We start from the raw sequence: 16034 nt of genomic DNA, 5'->3' as shown, positions 1-16034 counted from the left end.
CTTTGTGCCTCCCCTGCTACACGTCATTCAGGCAGCCAATCAGCGCAAAGCCTCATTATCACAGCCTCCCCTCCCCCAGAATCCCAAAAAATAGAGACATGGCACAGAGGCTGAATTTCTGATTTATGTAGAAAAAAATAAGCTTTTGATTGTTTTTAAGACATTCAAGGCCTGTTTAAAATATACATTAAATGCCATAATAGGTCTCCTTTAAGGGGCGGATATACTTGCTGTTTGAGCCTCCGTAAGCGTTCACAACCAACTGCAACATAGTACGCGAGGAGAGCGTGTCGTGTCATATCTGCGGTTACCGGTTGGGGGCAGTGTGCAGAGCCAGAGTTAGAAAGTAATAAAATATTTGGTAGTAGTTTAATAAACCAGCTGGTGGAATAGAGATAAATAAACAAGACAGCAACTCTGGATGAAGAGGAGATCACTGCACTGCGTTTCTTGTGATCTCGTTTGTCAGGTGTTCAACCAGAGCCGTCGGGAGACTAGAGAGCTTGTTCATCCTGCAGATGCAGCAACGGATGATGAGAAACACCTGCAAGATTTCTGTATTTCCTCCATTTCGTTTGACGACTTGTTACATGGGATTGTCCCGCTGATTCAGCTGATGGGGACGAGCTGCAGCAGCCAGGTGGAGCATGCACGCGCATGTCGTCAGGACATTAATTTACAATATCTGGAGTAAAGTCGGTGTCGGTCGAGCGATGACTGAAGAACCTCCGTATCCAGCTCAGACGACTGATCGGTGGACAAAACCCCCCACCAGCACCATCACCGGTGCATGTTCTGACGAGCACGGACATAATGAGCACGACTCTATTGGCACCCAGGTCTGTTTTGATCTGCCGCCACTGTTTTGACTCGCATGTTTGTCTCTGTGCAGATCATAAATGTGAGGATAAAAGCTGCTCAGCCTCTCTTCAAAACAGTCTGCAAGTTTCCGACCTCCACGTCAGGTCACTTGTGGTCAGCTGGTATCTGACCTGGACCAGCGCCACTCGCGGGCAGAGCGGGAACTGCAGGTCGCATTCTGATCAGCAAGTATATTCGCCCCCTTAAGGACCATGTTGCCTCAGTTTCCCGGTCTTGCCGATTCGCTCTTTACAACATCAGGAAACCCAGACCCTACCTGACAGAACATACGACACAGCTCTTGGTTCAGGCTCTGGTCATGTCAAACATTGACTACTGTAATTCCTTGTTGGTTGGCCTCCCTGTGTTCTCAGTTAAACCTCTACAGATGATCCAGAATGCAGCAGCACATCTGGTTTTCAATCAACCCAAGAGAGCTCATATATCACTCTGCTGCTAATCTCTCTGCACCGGCTAACAGTTGCAGCACGCATCAAGTTCAAATCACTGCTTTCTACGGACCCCATTGGTGATCTCAGTGAGGCAAAAATCATGTAGTCTGAAAATAGTTTTTAGTATTTTACCCCTTGAGAAAAGTCCAGCTTTTTGGACAGACAATGAAATGTAATTGTTGTGGAAAGCAACAAGTGACAAGAGTGTCTGACACACCAGACATCAAGTTCAGAGTTATTGTTTATGCTACTGGAACAGCAAGTCTTAGCCCAGATATATCCAACGTTTCTGGTTCTAACATTGAAAAAGTTCATTCAAGTGAAAGGATTATTTTGTAACCAACTTGTCAATTAACCGCTTTTCATTTCAAAATTAAGAAAGGGAAATTGCCAGCTTTCTGAATCCGAAACTACATTATTTAATAGGTGGATATTTCACAGCTCATAATTTTTTTTTTTTTTTATTTATTTATTAACATACAGTGCAAACAACGACAAAAGACGACATCAGTTTGTGTGTGTGTGTGTGTGTGTGTGTGTGTGTGTGTGTGTGTGTGTGTGTGTGTGTGTGTGTGTGTAGATAAGGTGATGAAAGTAGATACATAAATTGACAATATTAATTCGAGAGTAAATAAGTTAAACAAATAAATAATTATCATATAGAGTGGTGTAGCATGATATAATATAGAATAATAATATAGTAATATCCTAATATAACTTAATTTTTATAAAATATTGTAACATATAACCAAATTATATCCCCATATAATACTATAGTTTAACATCCCATGAGATTTCATAACTTAATATAATAATAAACTATGAAACAATGCATCATGATAATGCCAAGAATAATTATTAGAGTTAGAATTGGTAATTTATATATTGCAATGAGGGGTGAGGTCAGACCGGGGGTAGGAGGCCCCACCAGACTCCAGTTGCCCGACCGGGAGCCCCAGCAAGAGGCAAGTAGGACGGCAGTGAAAGGAAAGCTCCCCTCTCTTTCTCATTTTAAGTATTTTTAAAATTTTATATATATATACATTATTTTATTTTTTTTTCCACAGCTCATAATTTACATACACCCTGTTTAATTTGGGAATAAGATGTAATCTGCATTTAAATGTCCACAATGTTAATTGTAGCCTGAAGTAGCAAGTTTTTACTGTGCAAAGAGCTATTCTGGTATTCAAATGTCTGAAAGCAATGAAATCTCAAAGCAGCTTGCGTCTGTTATTGCAGAACTGAATGACAACCCAAACATCAGTGATAAAACACCAGCTGGTGACCTTGTTTGCCGAACTGCCAAATATCGACTTTACCAGGCGGCTAATCGTTGTGATTATCAGTGTGATGACAGCAGGGGTCGTCTGCGACAGGAGCCCGGGGTAAAACCACTTGATCGTGTGGTTAAATCTCCAGGAAGAGACGTGTTTTGCAGCCGTGGCTGGAAGTTACGTGACGAACACGTGGTCACACTAACAGAGTTTTTTTTTCTCCCTTGTCATTCTTCCTCAGGCAAATGTTAAACCCTCTTGGGTCACAGGCAGTGGTCAGAATCACTCTTGGTTGTATTTTTACGCACAAGTGCGAGGCACTTTTTGCAGCTTTTACCTCCATCTTGAACAAAGGTGCTGCCCACAAGCATGGCGGAGCACGCATGCGCAATGGTTCACGCCAAAGGGGACTTCTAGGAAAACGCTGGAAAGCTGGAAAAAAAGTACTTCAAATATTACACTTGTAGCAGCCCTTGGAACCGAAAAAAGAGATGTCTCGAAAACGGGTGCAATAAAGTATATTTAGTATTTCAATGTTTTCTTATATTTTACTGTCCTTATTGTTCAGCTCTGTTTTTTAATATATATATATATATATATATATATATATATATATATATATATATATATATATATATATATATATATATATATATATATATATATATATATATATATATATATATATATCCTGTATTACTGTGTGTGATAAATGTAGCATTTGATACATGGAGTATTTGGTTTATTTTTGTTGTATTGCTGTTGTTGTCCCATTCTGTCCTATGTTATTGACACTTATTGACTCAGTGTATATGGTTGGAATTACTTGCACCTTGAATAGTGATGTCTGTATGTTACTGAGACCTTGAATTTCACTTTGGTTATCAATATAAATTACCCAATAAAGTAAGATGGAAAATAATAAAGTACCCATCTATACGGATACTTTATAGACACTACTATATATACTATAAGAGTGTATCAGTTAATTATACCTCTGTGTTGTTGTTGTTGCTTCAATTGTCAATATAATCTGATTTGCAGGATTCTAATTAAGTTTTGAGTTGACAGGTGGAGAGAATACAGTAGCGATACCTCCACCGATGCCTCGAAGCAACATCAAGCTCATACCACTACAGTCACTCTATTTTACATCTTTTTGATATTTTTATATTTTATATATTCTTTGTACATACAAGACATGCCTTATTTATCTGCTTTTATTTTATTCTATTATTCTATTCGGTACTTTCAACGTCTTTCTGCTTAGTTGTTCTTGCAATTGCCCCTCGGGGATAAATAAAGTTTTTTCTGAATCTGAATCTGAATCAACGGGGGTGTTGTGGTGAAGAAGTGGGCGGGGCCTTATTACGTCACTGGTGACGTTTGAAGCGCTTCACTGCTTCATTCAGACCGAGACAGCAGACTGCTTCGACTTGACAGGCTCCGCCTATTAACTCAAAACTTTATTTAAATCCTGCAAGCCAGACTTTATTAACCGTTGAAGCAACAACACCGGGACATATATTTAGCTGCTACAGTCATCTCACTCATGGTGCGCCAGCAACCACAGCATGACCTGTGAAAACTATCACGACTGGGAAACCAAACAACAATTAGAAAATGTTTAGAAAAAAAACGGCAAAACCACATATAAAACACGGTTAGTGAAGGAAACCTCCAAAGGAATATGATCAGAAATACATTTGTGAATCTTCCCCTGTGCATTTGTTACAATTGAGACTGTTCTAGCTCCATATAACATGATCATATTATCTTTAAAATAAAAACTATTATGCTCCCCCAGTTCTGTATTCACAACTCAGAAGTCAACTCAAGATACTGCTTTGCTCTGTCACTGTCTAACTTTTACCTTAATACGTTTTTCAAGAAAAAAAAGAGATATGATGGCTTGGCTTCATAGTGTGAGCCTCGAGTTTCAAAGCTGATACACTAATCAGAATTTTACGTAATTTTAAATACACATAAGTTAAACAAAGCTAAATAAATACATTTAAACTAAAACACCAAAGATTAATAATACTGTCAGTGGGATATTAGGTAGAAGTTATAGGCATTTCTGCAACAGTTTTGTGTTGTATTTGATTTGATTTGATTTGATTTGATTTGGTAAATTTGGTATTAGACGCTATATAAATAAAATTTAATTGAATTGAATTGAATATTTATATGGATTCAATTAAAAAAAAATAAGAAAAAAATGAATATTAGTAGTGTTAGATGGTTTAAACCTGCATGCTCATCAATGTGAGAAAGAAGATGATTAGAAATAAAGACAACTTCTCTCAATTACAGTTTTTCTTATTGGAGATTCAAAGCTAACTTACACACGGACCTTTCTGTTCGGAAGGCAACCTCCCAGAAAAGATCAGATCAAGAATGTGTATCATAGTTTTTTACTGACAAAAATGCAAATATTTAGATGGATGAACAATATAAAGGCTAAACTGATGGGGGGGAACCGCCATACATAGTGGATTCGGCCTTGTACTCAAATAATCACTCTTGGTTGTCTCCTCTTTGTCGCTGTTTTCTTGAGAACATCTCCCTGGATGAATGAAAACAAGACACTGTTCCCACTAGTCCTCCCCTTCCCCGCCTGTGGACCTGTATGAGAACTGTACCGAGCTGCTTGATAACATCAAGGACAATGGCTGAGAAGTAGATCTGAGGCATAGTTCACAGACTTATCACTCATACATACATGCACACACACATGGACATAATGATAAATACACCTCTCCCATTATTCAAGGCCTTTCCTGGCTCCCCCCGTATCACCCCCCCAACACAGTAAACTAGACTGAAACGCTGCACCAGGAGGCTGCGGCGATCATCCAGGTGACCTGTGGATGACCTGCCCTTCCTGATACAACCCTCCTAATTAATTCAGGCATGGGACTGCAGCCCCCTGGATCAATAATATGACAACAGGTTTCTAAGCAGAAATGTCTCACACTTTTGCCTCATTTTTCTTATTTTGTGTATATGTGCTAAATGTATGTGGTTTGTATGTGTTCCTGATGGCTGAACAACAAATCGTCCCCTCAGGGATAATAAAGGTACCTATGACAAGTTTGTGTCCTTTCCCATCTACTTTTGCTCAATGTGTCTCAATTGGGCCATTTAACATCTCTCTTTGGTTGTATTGTGTTTAAATTGTGTTGTTTTACATTCTTTTTGCAGATAATTTAGATTTTGTCGCTATAGCTGTTTAAAGTACAGTTGTAAATCACAATTTGATCATATTACATTGATTAGCTAGATGAAAAGTCTGTGACCCATGACCAAAACCCTCAGCCAGTATATTCCTTCCGAGAACATCACCTTTTCTAACTCAACTTCACTTTTCTGCTTTCACTTGGACGTTGACATTTTTTGATACTTTACATGATTCTCCTGTGATTTGAAAGTCCCTTGGATAAAAGTGCTAAACGAGTAACTGTAATCTGACCAGGCCTCTTTAATTGGTTCTTCATGATATAAAAAATAAAATGTTTTCTTTTTGTAGGGGGTGCATAATAGCTCGGGGAGTTCCTTTACATTTTTGTTGTACGCATGGAAATGTGTATAATGACAAAGTTCTATTCTTTATTCTGCCATCCTGGTCAATTTCAGTCGTTATTCACCTAGTTGGAAAGAACATATTAAAGAGCATTTAATGGGTTTTTCTACAACAATAACATTTCTAAAAATCTTGAAAAATTGCATTATAAACGGACACAATACATACTGTGGTATATAATCCCAGATGAAAGGCGTTTTTTATTTTTATTTTCCCAACAAATTCATTCCATGAGCTCTGCAGGAACAAACAAGACCATTGCAAACATGCATTTGTTTACTTAATGCAATAGGTGGCTCATATCCATACTGAGAATAGTAACTTTGTTTGCTATTTTATGCAAACGCTAAAAGTCTCTGTGGACGCACCACTCATGTGTTTGCCAGGGTTGCATTTTATTTGAAGGACAATGAAAAATCAAACCTACATTATTTATAAAACCATTTCTGATGTCAGACTTAAGCTAAATGATGACTTATGTGTTTGTTTGCATGGTTCATCAAAGAGATCACTGAAAAAGGGTCTTTTAATCTTGACATAGAAAACTGCACCATTTGCTTAAAAAAAAACTCTTTACATTTTTCAAAACAAAATTACAGTTCATACTTCAAAAACAAGGAAAATGAATCTTTAGAGCCTTAAAATAAAAGATATCTACGTGTATTCCACTGAGATCTTAGTTGCAGGACAAAAACCAATCAGCAGTGGTAAAAACACTGGAGGAGTCTCTGTATGTGTCTGACCTTCGCTTGTGTACACAAGGGTTCCTGGAGAAGCAATAAGGGAAGAGTGAAGTTTGAATGGATTGAGGAGGTTTTATTTTTGAAGGACAGAGGGGACGAAAATGTCTAGGTTGATCTAACTAACAGATGAAGTTGTAGATCAGCCTCTCACCCTGCCTTAAAGAACAAGTGGGAACTCACATTTATAAGGAAAAAATGAAGTAAAACTGCACCAAAAGTCAGATTTCCAACTCTGTAACTAAAGTCAGGTTTTTCAACACCAGCTTTCTCATCTTACAATCTTGCTTTATCATTTTTGATGCAATAAACACAGAGGAGAAAAAGCATCATGGTATTTCTATATCAAAATAAAATGATAGTATAGATAAAATAAATAATTTTCCCTTTTTTTTTCTTTACTGTGCCTCTCGGATACTGTTACATATGAGTTATTTTTATTTTATTTCTTAAAGACTTGCATCGGTGGCATTACAGATGTGACCAGCTGTAGCTGCAGAAAATCCACACCACAACCACTTTCTATTTTTGCTTGCTTTTATTCTTTAATTTAAGGTGAAATTATGTAAACAATTTTCAACAATAAAAGTCAGAAACTTCATTTGCTGTAGACGACAACGCTTCAAGTAAAACTTGGTCATTAATTTACAATTAATGACAAATATATAAATGACATGATGCTTAGATAGCACATAAATCATTTAAAAAAGACGACAAAGAAATGAAAAAGACTTCAGTTGTTTGCACACCAGGGGCCTCATGTACAAAGAGTGCGGCGCACAAAAAACATGCGTACGCCACTTTCTACGCTCACGGTCGTATGTTCAAAAAGTGACTTGAACGTGAAAAGTTGCAATCCTTCAAGCACATATCAAGGCTGACTTATGTACTTTTCTGAGGTTTTGTCCGTTGACGACACTCACTGGTGATGCAGTGAAGTCCAGAATATGAGGAAACGTGATGTCAACAATAAGTTCACGACCACGTGAAGAACATGACAGTCCCCACATCACCTGATAAGTTACACACGAGTGGAACTGCAACAATCTCACAATCAACCACATGAACATATGACGGTAGGATCACACCGATGGAACCGGTCAATCACAATGAGAGCTTTGGTTCTGTATTGGACACTGGGATCAGGATCAGGAGGCAGTGAGTCTTCCAGGAACACGTAGACCTGCTGGTCCAGGGTGAAGACCGGATCATCAGCTGGTTTAGATCCTTCTGGATCTGTCCTGAACTGGACCAGCTGCTCCGGTTCAGACCAACATGAACCTTTCAGCTGGAGCTGCTGACAGGTCGGACATCTCTCAGTCGCCATGACGACCGTATGGGACGACTTCTCAAAATAAAAGTCAGATTCTAAAGATATCACATAACTGTGTCTAAACAGAAAAACATTAAATAACTGGTTCTCTAAAGTTCATTTAAAATAAAACTATGTCAATGAAGAGTTGGTTTGTACGACCTGAAGTAGCAGTATATGAATAAAGTTTTAATTTAATGTTTAGGCAACTTTCAGAGTCTCATATCGAGTCGGCTGCAGGTGCTGCAGGACTCCAGAAAGTGTTTCTCTAGTGATGGAGGCCGGGACCAAGACCGGTCTCTCCTCCTACGTCTCCAACACTCCGAGTTACAGGGACTTTGTTCTTTATTTCTCACGTTTGCACTTGGATAATCACGTTGGAACAACTTGTCTTTATTTCTGCAACGGAGGAATCAGATCCTGATGCTTCAAAGATTAAATATAAATTCATGCTGTTTATTTTTATATTCATGAGCGAGGTGACAAGTAAGACTCAAAATACACGGGGGCTTAATCTGTAAATACGTCATGTGACAACTAACCGGAACGAGGAGTCATTGTAGGTCCCACCAACTTAAGTTATCGTCTTGATTCTTAAAAATTCAAACAAGAAAAAAAAAAAAGTGTAATGATGCACTAATGGAATATAAACTATTCACAAATTCGTACAAACATTATAAACCCACAACTCTCCTCAGAAAGCAACACGAAACAAGAAACGATACACATGATGCAATGAGGTCAACACAACTACAACACGCTATTGTCTGTTGTTTTTTTTTTACAGCTAAATCAGAGACAAAATGCCACCAAATAAATAATTTTTCAGGCCTCAACTTCTGACAACCAACCTTCCTTCATTTTTATTCACTCGCTTTTGTAAGTTCCTTGTTAGGATGAGCTGTTTTTTCATGGATATTTATCCTCATCATCATATTCAAATTGATCCGTTTTAGGGAGGAGTGTCCTGCTCCTGCGTCCACGTTCAATTTCACGTTGGTTGTCATGTTCAAATGAAGGGTGCGTGGATTTGGGCGTATGCCCAATTTTGAACATCTGAATTTTTTTTGCGTATCCAAGTATTCCATGCAAGGATTCATGATGAAATCCACACTCTTTGTACATGAGCCCCTGATCCCTGATGATCCAGTCCTGTCACCACACCCCGCTCTGTGAACACAGGTGGGCCGTGCCTTTTCTCTCGGTTTCTTCCTCATCTGGGGCAGATGTTGTGGTCAGTGATGAGTTTCTCCATCCTCTTTATCTTGCGTTTGTTCTTGGGCATGGGTTTGTCGTACATGCCGTTTTTCAGCAGATGCTCCTTGCTATGATGAATCTGTGCACCGTGCTCCAGCTGGAAGGAGCAGAGGGCTTTCAGAGGCCTCAAAAGAACCTGTCGGAGATGAAAAGCATGATAAATGTTTTCATTTTTGTCTCGATTCTCATGTAGTGAGCAGATGTAATTATAAGCGCATTTGATACATGAAGGTATCAAAACAGCTTTTGTTCTTTAGACTCTACACTCCAACACATTAATTTCTAAATAAAATAAGTCACAAATCTATCATCAATACAGAAAAACTGTTAGATATTGCTCTTTAAACTGTGAATCTTAGCTGTCATGTTTCAAATTACCACCGTGTATCCACCATGAGGTGGGTTTGATGCAATGAGACTATAAACTGGACACAAACGCCAACATAACTGAAGCCAACCAGGAAGTATATGTATACTGATTTAAATATAGCCATGATTGAAAATAAATGCTTATGTTAGCATCAGGGGAATGTGTTTCTATGCTGAAGGCCAGAATTAACTTTTTTCTGCTTTTCTAAAGTGGCCAAAGAAAAAAACAACAAAAAAAACTAAATACAATCACTGCAAGTAAAATGTTGACGTTAAAATACAAAAGAAAGCAGCAGTTATATTGCTGTGATGGACCACGTTGCCACTTCACCTCTTGGATCTGATCATTCTGCTCGAGGACCGACAGAGCGACGGCAGCACACTCCAGCGTGGACAAACAGATGTTGGAAGGCTGAGTGCGGATCACATACTGACTGGACAGATTCCTGTTGAGCTGCACCTGGTAAATCAAAGCAGACGTGATCGATAGTGAAATCTCACTCTGTTGACGTAGATTGAAGTTGCAACCCTAAATGAGATCAAATCCTGGCGCGTTCCAAGAGTCAGATATTCATCTGCCGTATGTGCCTAAATAACCTTTACTGTATATAGCTGCTCTTCTTGCATACGGATGCCAACAGAACACTTTCTATTGTTTTTGTAAACATGGGATGACTCTTGTTCTAAAGGAACTGACTGCAAACGATTTCAAATTATTTTCATATGTTTGTCTTTCCTGAGGTTGTCATTTTATTAAAACATTACTGCATTGACCCACCATAGGAGGCTTTTCTCCTTTTGAATACATCTGAAAATGTTGGGTCGTCTTATCTAGACTTTTGAACACCTGGGTTGTTACATCCACAACAGCTGGTGGTGCAGAAACCTGAATCTGCCCGTTTCAATAACAACATTAAACAAAACATCATAACAGTTCCAGCAGCTTTCAGAGACAGAAGAAGATGATCATTAAGTGGCTCAAGAGTAGGCGAGTGGGGAAGTTAATGAAGTTTTGATGCTGAATTTGAGATGGTGGTGATAAACGCTGCAGAGTTGTTTAACAACTGGTCACACAACGGCCAAAAAGACGACTTTAAAATCAAACAGACGCTCCCATGAGACTGAAGGTGTCACAAGTATGTCCTGCCCATCACTTGAGGCATTACTGAACGCTGCAGTCAACATTTAAGAGATTTTCTTTTTAAAAACACTCCTGATTTTTAGTCAGGTATTTACTGATTTTAACATTTTAAACGTGATCGGTCCTTGAAAGAGATGCATCAAAAGACACATCCTTCAGTTTTGTTCGAAGAACAGACTTCACACCCGTTTCAAAACAAACCTCCTCCTCCTGGAATGAGACAACACGGCTGTACGTACCTGTTTCGGCAGATGAAACAAGGTGTTCTTCAGGAACATATTTTTGGCCTGGCTCCAGGTGCCGTCTATGATGATCACGTTGTGTTTTACTGCCCCAACCTCTTGGTACTGCACCAACTCCTCCAGGTTCTGGGATTTGGGACCCGGGTACAGGATGAGGGTTCTGCTGTCTCGGCATACAGCAGCGAGCTCCGGGTCCCTGAGCGGATATTAACAAAGACAAGAACTAAACACAGTGTTTGGAGACATTTGGTCCAAAAAAAAAGAGAGAGATATCCTGGTAAAATAAAGTTTAAATAAAAATGTGGGTTATAAAGCACAACTTACTTACTTTTCCTCATTAAATCTCCTTCCCACTATGATGTTGCATTTCCCTTGGGGCAAACAAGCAGCAAGAAGAGGAACGGTACGAAGTACCCGACTCTCCTGAAAAGACAGGAGTTTAAAAAGTAATTAAGAAAATTGATCTTTCATTAAGACACATACAACAGGTTTCATGGGCTGGTTTCTGTTACTTTCTGGAAATGGGAAATAACATATAATTGCATTTTCAACAAATCAAACAAACAGCACAAGAGTTATTTTAAGGAGCTAAAAGACTGTTTCAGTCCAGGGTCTTCTGCAGTTCCCCTGAGGTCTAGTTCAGCGTTTCAGAGTAGATTAGGTAAATGAATCGGATCGCTCCTCCCTGACACGCCTCACAGCAGCATGATCTATTCATTTAAATTACAGTCATGTGTAAATGTTTTTTCTTTTATTGTTCTAAAAGAAAAGAAAAAAATTCCAGAACATAATTGTTTTAGGGGGCAATACTAAGTACCCCAATGATTCAGCAGCTTGTAGATCCACCTTTATGAGCACTTACTTAAAAAAAGTTATTTCCCCTGCGACTTTCAGTCTCTCGCATTGTGAAGAGGGAGCTTTGACCAATTGTTCTTTACAACATTGCTTCAATCCTTTGGACATTTAATTTATGCAAGGCTCTTTTAACTGCAGCAGCCCTCCACATTTCTGATCCTCGTGGGCTGCAGCCCTGCATGATTGATATCTTTCCCTGCTTCAACACTGACTTCAGGGAAATGGGACACTAAGAAACTCTTGGTGACAATCTCATGATGGTCCATTATGCCAAAAAAAATACATTTTTATTTCATATTCATTTTTTATATTAAGGACATATTAAGAGCCAATTAATGATAAATTCTTATTTGGTAAATATGTTATTAAAGTAAATATGTTAAATATGATTTTGATATTCTTGATTCACTTTTTCAGTATCAACTGTAGGATGATGAAATGTTCTTTTAACTATTTATCTATGGGTCTTGTCTAAAGTATAGTTTTTGGTACACTTCAGGTGTAATGCTCATGTGTTTTTGACTTTTTTTATAAGTAATGGATATCATTTGGACATCAAGTTGGTAGTAGATTTGTAATTTCTGACAATCGTTTGTGCTGGAAGTTCAATTGCTCCTCATTACACATCCTACTTGAAGCGTGAGTACAATGGGTCTTCACATCAAGGTTTAATTACATTTAAAGAAACAGGATATTTAGTTGAACCACCGAGAAGTTTTGAATGAGGCAAACGACCACAACAGACATTACTCCAGAAGGCTTGTGGTTTGAGCAAATGCCGTTTTGTGCATCTCAAGTAATGCCTCTGCCTTCCTTTTCTAAGGAAGAAGCTTCATCCTGCAATCAGAGTTATAACTATAGATCTAGCATTAAGTAGCCAACAGCAGATCTAAAGTTGTGCCCTTCCTCACAAGCACAAGGAAAGTGGACCGTATTACACCGGTCATGAAATCACTACACTGGCTTCCAGTGAGTCAAAGGATAGAGTTTAAAATCTTACTGCTGGTCTACAAAGCACTGAATGGTCTTGGACCAAAATACATGGTTGATCTGTTAGTTCCTATGAAGCTCCCAGACCCCTGAGGTTCATCTGGATCTGATTTGTTGTGGTTCCCAAGAACCAGAACCAAGCAAGGTGAGGCAGCGTTCAGTTATTCTGCTCCTCACCGGTGGAACAAACTTCCTGTAGACCTGAGGTCTGCTCCAACTGTCAGCTCCTTTAAATCAGGCCTAAAAACATTACTGTTTACTGAAGCGTACTCCTAAATTAAATACTGAACTACTGTACTCTACTGCCCTTAGTTTTTAACAAGTTGTGCTTTTTATTATTTTACCTCTTTTCTCATCATTTTATTTGTTTTTTACTGTTTAATTGTGTCTGGCCAGTGAGATTTCCGGTCTTTCTATTGACCCGAACCCACCCATGGCTATATTCGGCGTGAGACCAGACGGGGCTGCTTTTAGTAATAGTATGCATGATTTTATTGCATTTACGACTCTACTTGCGAGGCGACTAATTCTTCTTAAATGGAAGCACCAGTCCCCCCCCCACACATAGCAGATGGATTAAGGATGTTCTGTTATACATAAAATTAGAAAAGATCAAATTCACACTGAGAGGCTCCATGGTGAAGTTTCGCAAAATGTGGCTCCACTTCTTAGTTTATTATGATAGGCTACAAGTATTGAATTGGGATGAGTAATAATCTGACCCCCCCCTCTATCTGTTTATGTTCCCCTTTTAATTTGCAATTATTGTCACAGTCTTACACGTTTTTATTGTAGTGCTATTGTTGTTTTGTTTTTGTTTATTTGGCCGGGATATTTGTCATTGCCTTGATCCGTATGGACAGGACTGTTATGGAAACTGAAACCTGAAACTGAAATCTTATCAGTATTCTGGGATCTCTGCGCATCCAGGGCCCGCCTGTCCCAGCTCTATGGGGCCTCACTCCCCCATCTCAGAATGTCTTGGACTACCATACCTAGCCCTGTTCACATGTCAGGCTATAATCTGTGCCTCTAATGTCCTTGCTACTTTACTATCTATTACTACCAAATATTATTTTTTTTCCCCCTCTTCTCTCTGCACATCTATATATTAATTGTACAGCCATGCAATTGTGGGTGGGTTGGGGTTTTTAAAAAAATGGCATACTTGATAGGGTTGATTTCGATATCTGTGTTTTTATCACTTTATTATTGCCCAAAAAAAACTATAAAAAGAGATATCTATATATATATATATATATATATATATATATATATAAAAAATTGTGTCTTGCCGCTTTTAATGTTGATGTAAAGCATTTTGAATTACCTTGTGTTGATTTGTGCTATACAAATAAACTTGCCTTGCTTTGCCTTCCAAAATAAACTACTTAATGTAAATGTATTTAATCTTGTTCTGTATTTAATCCATATGTCTGCAATGCCTCACCTCTAACTAAACCTTAATACCAACCATATTTACATATCAGTAATATCTCAGTAGCATCTCTGCAGACCCCTCACACCCAGGACACAGTCTGGTTGAACTCCTCCCCTCTGGACGGTGCTACAGAGAACTGTAGCCAAAACCTCCAGACACAGAGACAGTTTCTTCCCCCAAGCTGTTGCTCTGATGAACTCAACACTCATAGAGTCTCAGAGTAATAAACCACTGTGCAATAATAATAATAATAATAACACAATCATATGCTGTAACAATGCACCTTTCAATAACCATGTCTACCTCATACTGCTGCAGAACCATAACCAACGCAGAGCCTACGCCAGAGATGGATCGATTTAAGGCAGAACCATAATTCAGTCTTTAAACTACCTGTAAGTTTGTGTTTTCTCACCTCTGCAGGATGCTGGACCACGTGCAGACACGTGGACACCTCCAGAGGTCGTGGTGGGAGAAAAGGACAGAGACACACCTTCTGAGGGCGACTGCATGGGAGGAAAGTTGAAGTGTGAAGTTGTGAGATCTCAGTTATTGCCAGCCCATAGCCCCCATCTCTCTCTCTGTTTCAGCTGGTCTTCAGCTCTCTGCAACGACCCGACTACAGCTATAAATATCAATGACTGGGCTAAGTAGCAATAGCTTCACTGTGGTTCAGCTCACCGGCACCGCAAACACGTCGGTCTTCTCTCCCCGACCTCCACCGGGAGAGCAGCCAGGTCCCCGAAAGCGTCCACTAACCCATCGTGTGTCGAAGTTTCAGCCGGGTTTTCTGCTGGTTTTACATCCGAGCACAAACTAGAAACATTGTCCATTGCTCAGGTAGCCACGAGTTGACTGGACGGGTGTTGTACTTCGCGTCCCCTCGGAAATAAAAGACTCCCTGTTCATTTAACTAAGGAGAGAACACCATAGATTTAGATTTATATAACTCACTTTAATATTTTCGTGAGCAAAAACGGGATATACAAGTTTAGCTTCACCCGGTAAGCTACTGTCCTGCAGAAAATGGTTGTGGGAGTCCGAATGCTCTCGCGTTTTTCTTCTCACTCGAAGAAGGAAACGGTGAAATTCCCACACAGCGCACGTCCTCAAATACAGCACCCACTAGTGGCTTGTTTTATAGCAATATTTTAACCATACCCGTCAAGTCTCCCGTTTTGGTCGGGAAACTACCGTATTTTACCCCTCTTTCCCGCCGTCCTCTCGTATTGGTATTTCTTCATAAATGTCCCGTTTTAAAATATAATAATTTTTAAACTGCAAACTGAATTGTTACTAGTCTCGCGAGAACTGCCACCTGCTCTAGCCTGGGTGACAGTTCTCGCGAGGTTAGTGTCGAGAACCGGAGGAAACTCGGAACAACAATCAGAGATGGATGGATGTAACTCCATGAACTCGAGAGAGAAGATATTTCTGACAAAGAAGAAGAAAACTTGGTGTAAATATTTCTAAAAATGGGGAACCGAATTTAATTTCCTAAAGATGAGCAG

General features: G+C 39.2%; 1 protein-coding gene across 2 annotated transcripts; it reads right to left on the bottom strand.

Annotated features, from left to right (window-relative positions):
• Positions 1 to 8998: 8998 nt before the first annotated feature.
• On the bottom strand, positions 8999 to 15633 carry dtwd2 (DTW domain containing 2). Of its 2 annotated transcripts, XM_061733919.1 has the most exons (7): positions 15525 to 15633; positions 15205 to 15436; positions 14939 to 15029; positions 11566 to 11660; positions 11235 to 11433; positions 10186 to 10314; positions 8999 to 9621 (listed from the first exon to the last, which is right to left on the bottom strand). In XM_061733919.1, exons 2-7 carry the CDS (start codon positions 15354 to 15356, stop codon positions 9442 to 9444), a joined length of 846 nt encoding a protein of 281 aa, XP_061589903.1. In that variant the 5' UTR covers positions 15357 to 15436; positions 15525 to 15633; the 3' UTR covers positions 8999 to 9441. The 2 variants fall into 2 exon arrangements, with proteins under 2 accessions (XP_061589903.1, XP_061589902.1); XM_061733918.1 differs by having other exon boundaries at positions 15205 to 15624.
• Positions 15634 to 16034: the final 401 nt, after the last annotated feature.

The sequence above is a fragment of the Cololabis saira genome, chromosome 11 (genome assembly GCF_033807715.1).
Source record: "Cololabis saira isolate AMF1-May2022 chromosome 11, fColSai1.1, whole genome shotgun sequence".
Lineage (NCBI taxonomy): Eukaryota > Metazoa > Chordata > Actinopteri > Beloniformes > Belonidae > Cololabis > Cololabis saira.
The sequence above is the reverse complement of the archived record's forward strand: the minus strand, read 5'-3'. Positions and strand labels throughout refer to the sequence as shown.